Raw genomic sequence first — 1,943 nt, forward strand, 5'->3', positions numbered from 1 at the left:
TGTGTGTGTGTGTGTGTGTGTGTGTGTGTGTGTGTGTGTGTGTGTGTAAATTAAGGGCAGTGTAACAAATACAACCATTTATCAGATTAATTCATTAATGAATGAATATCTATTTTTCATACTGTACATTATTATGTTGAGATGCCTAAATTTACTTTAAAAATACACCTTTTTTTCTACTGCGCTTAAGTTTTTATTTTTATTTTTAAATTTTTTTTAATCGCTTTATCAGTATAGGCCAGCATTTTTATATTGTTGCATGCATAGAAATAACACCATAAGATATTCTTTGTTTAGTAAGATTCACCTGCAGAGTTTTTGGGGAAGTCACCCTATGAATGGCTTGCATATAGCTGTGTCTGCATATTAAACTGGGATAGGAGAAAGTATTGTAATATGAAAAAATGACACATTTCACCTTTAACGTAAGTGTCCTTAGAGCCCATATCTGCAGAGATTCATCTGCAGTCTGGGCGAAGGCCAGTGCAGTGTGTGTGTGTATGAATAGAGGAGATGATATGTCAGCAATATAGAGAAAAGCATCTGGGACGTGATCTATAGAATGACGGAGTTATGGGACGAGGTGGCATTTCGGTTCTCAGTCTGTGCAGTCATTTTCTCTCATTATATTGAATTATTGAACAAACCTCATTTTATTGATCAAACACACATCCCATCAACACAACGACAGGCCTTTTTTCAATTACTGCTTTTTGTCCTGAAGATATTGACCTTCTAGCACTCTTCATTGACTTTTAGTATGAGGCACACCTCGAGAGATAAATACACATTGACAATGTTGGTTCTTATGTGTAATGATGAGTAAACTTACATTTTTTAAAAGAAATGTGAGAGACGTTTACCTAAAGCAAAACTCACTACCACGTCAGGGTGTTGCTATGCAGTTGCTAAGGAGTTCAGAGTAGTTTTTTTAGCACATTGCTATGTGGTTACTAGTTGGACCAAGCCAAAACAGCATATCTAAATATGGTTTGTGTTGCTTTTTAGTGTAATCTATGGGGTTTTCGTTATATCGTCCACCAGATATTGTAGGTCTGATTGCTTAAAAAGAATTGTATAAGGAAACATTACAAAAATTGTACACAGTTTGGTAGATATTATAGATAAGCATATCAGAATGATTTCTGAAGGATCATGTGACACTTACGACTGAAGTAATGATGCTGAAAATTCAGCTTTGCATCACAGGAATAAATTACATTTAAAAAATATTTTAATATAGAAAACGGTTCTTTTAAATTGTAATAATATTTCACAATATTACGTTTTTTTACTGTATTTTTCATAAAATAAAAGCAGCCTTGGTGAGCATAAGAGGCTTCTTTTAAAAAATTAAAAAATTTTAATCAATCCAAACTTTTGACAGGCGGTTTACAGTTTTACTGCTGTATACTTTTCAGTGTGACTGATCTGCATGTTCTCTTCTGATTGGCAGAGCATATGCAGAGGCGGGGTCTTCAGTCAAGCACGAGGAGCAGATGGAGGAGGAGTCTTTGAAGGATATAGCGGAGGAGGCGGAGTCAGATGGCGCTCTCGAGTCGAGTAGCGGGGAGGAGAAAGACGAGGCAGGCACAGAAGGAAAGAAAAAGAAACCGAGAGTCGGCTTCCGTGACCGCAAGGTGATCAATGCACAACATGCACATCATCTCAATCGCGTCATGATGAGGTCAGTGTCATCCAGCCATTATCTGATGAATTAATCTGGCTTCACCATGTTCAGACGAAATGTGGACCCCTCACATCTAATCAACATGCAAATCCACAGTCATGAAATCGACCTCCATATTTCTGAATTGGGTTTCATATGATATGACATCAGTGGGAACGTGGCAGCGCGACAATAGCAGAGTTAATGAATTGCAGCTGACATTAACTGTGGGGAAAATGTGATATTAAAGCAGCATCTGGGACAGGCTTGCTGA

General features: G+C 37.4%; 1 protein-coding gene across 4 annotated transcripts in view; it reads left to right on the forward strand.

The window, feature by feature from the left end:
- LOC107660220 (calcium uptake protein 1, mitochondrial-like) overlaps positions 1 to 1,943 on the forward strand; it is an 80,630-nt gene that overhangs the window by 10,188 nt on the left and 68,499 nt on the right. For all 4 annotated transcript variants that reach the window (XM_016449481.1, XM_016449482.1, XM_016449483.1 and 1 more), the window contains exon 3: positions 1,457 to 1,640. In XM_016449481.1, the coding sequence (XP_016304967.1) occupies positions 1,457 to 1,640 (184 nt within the window). The remainder of the gene's footprint in view (positions 1 to 1,456; positions 1,641 to 1,943) is intronic.

This window comes from Sinocyclocheilus anshuiensis, unplaced genomic scaffold (assembly GCF_001515605.1).
Source record: "Sinocyclocheilus anshuiensis isolate Anshui unplaced genomic scaffold, SAMN03320099.WGS_v1.1 scaffold475, whole genome shotgun sequence".
In the NCBI taxonomy this organism is placed as follows: Eukaryota; Metazoa; Chordata; class Actinopteri; order Cypriniformes; family Cyprinidae; genus Sinocyclocheilus; species Sinocyclocheilus anshuiensis.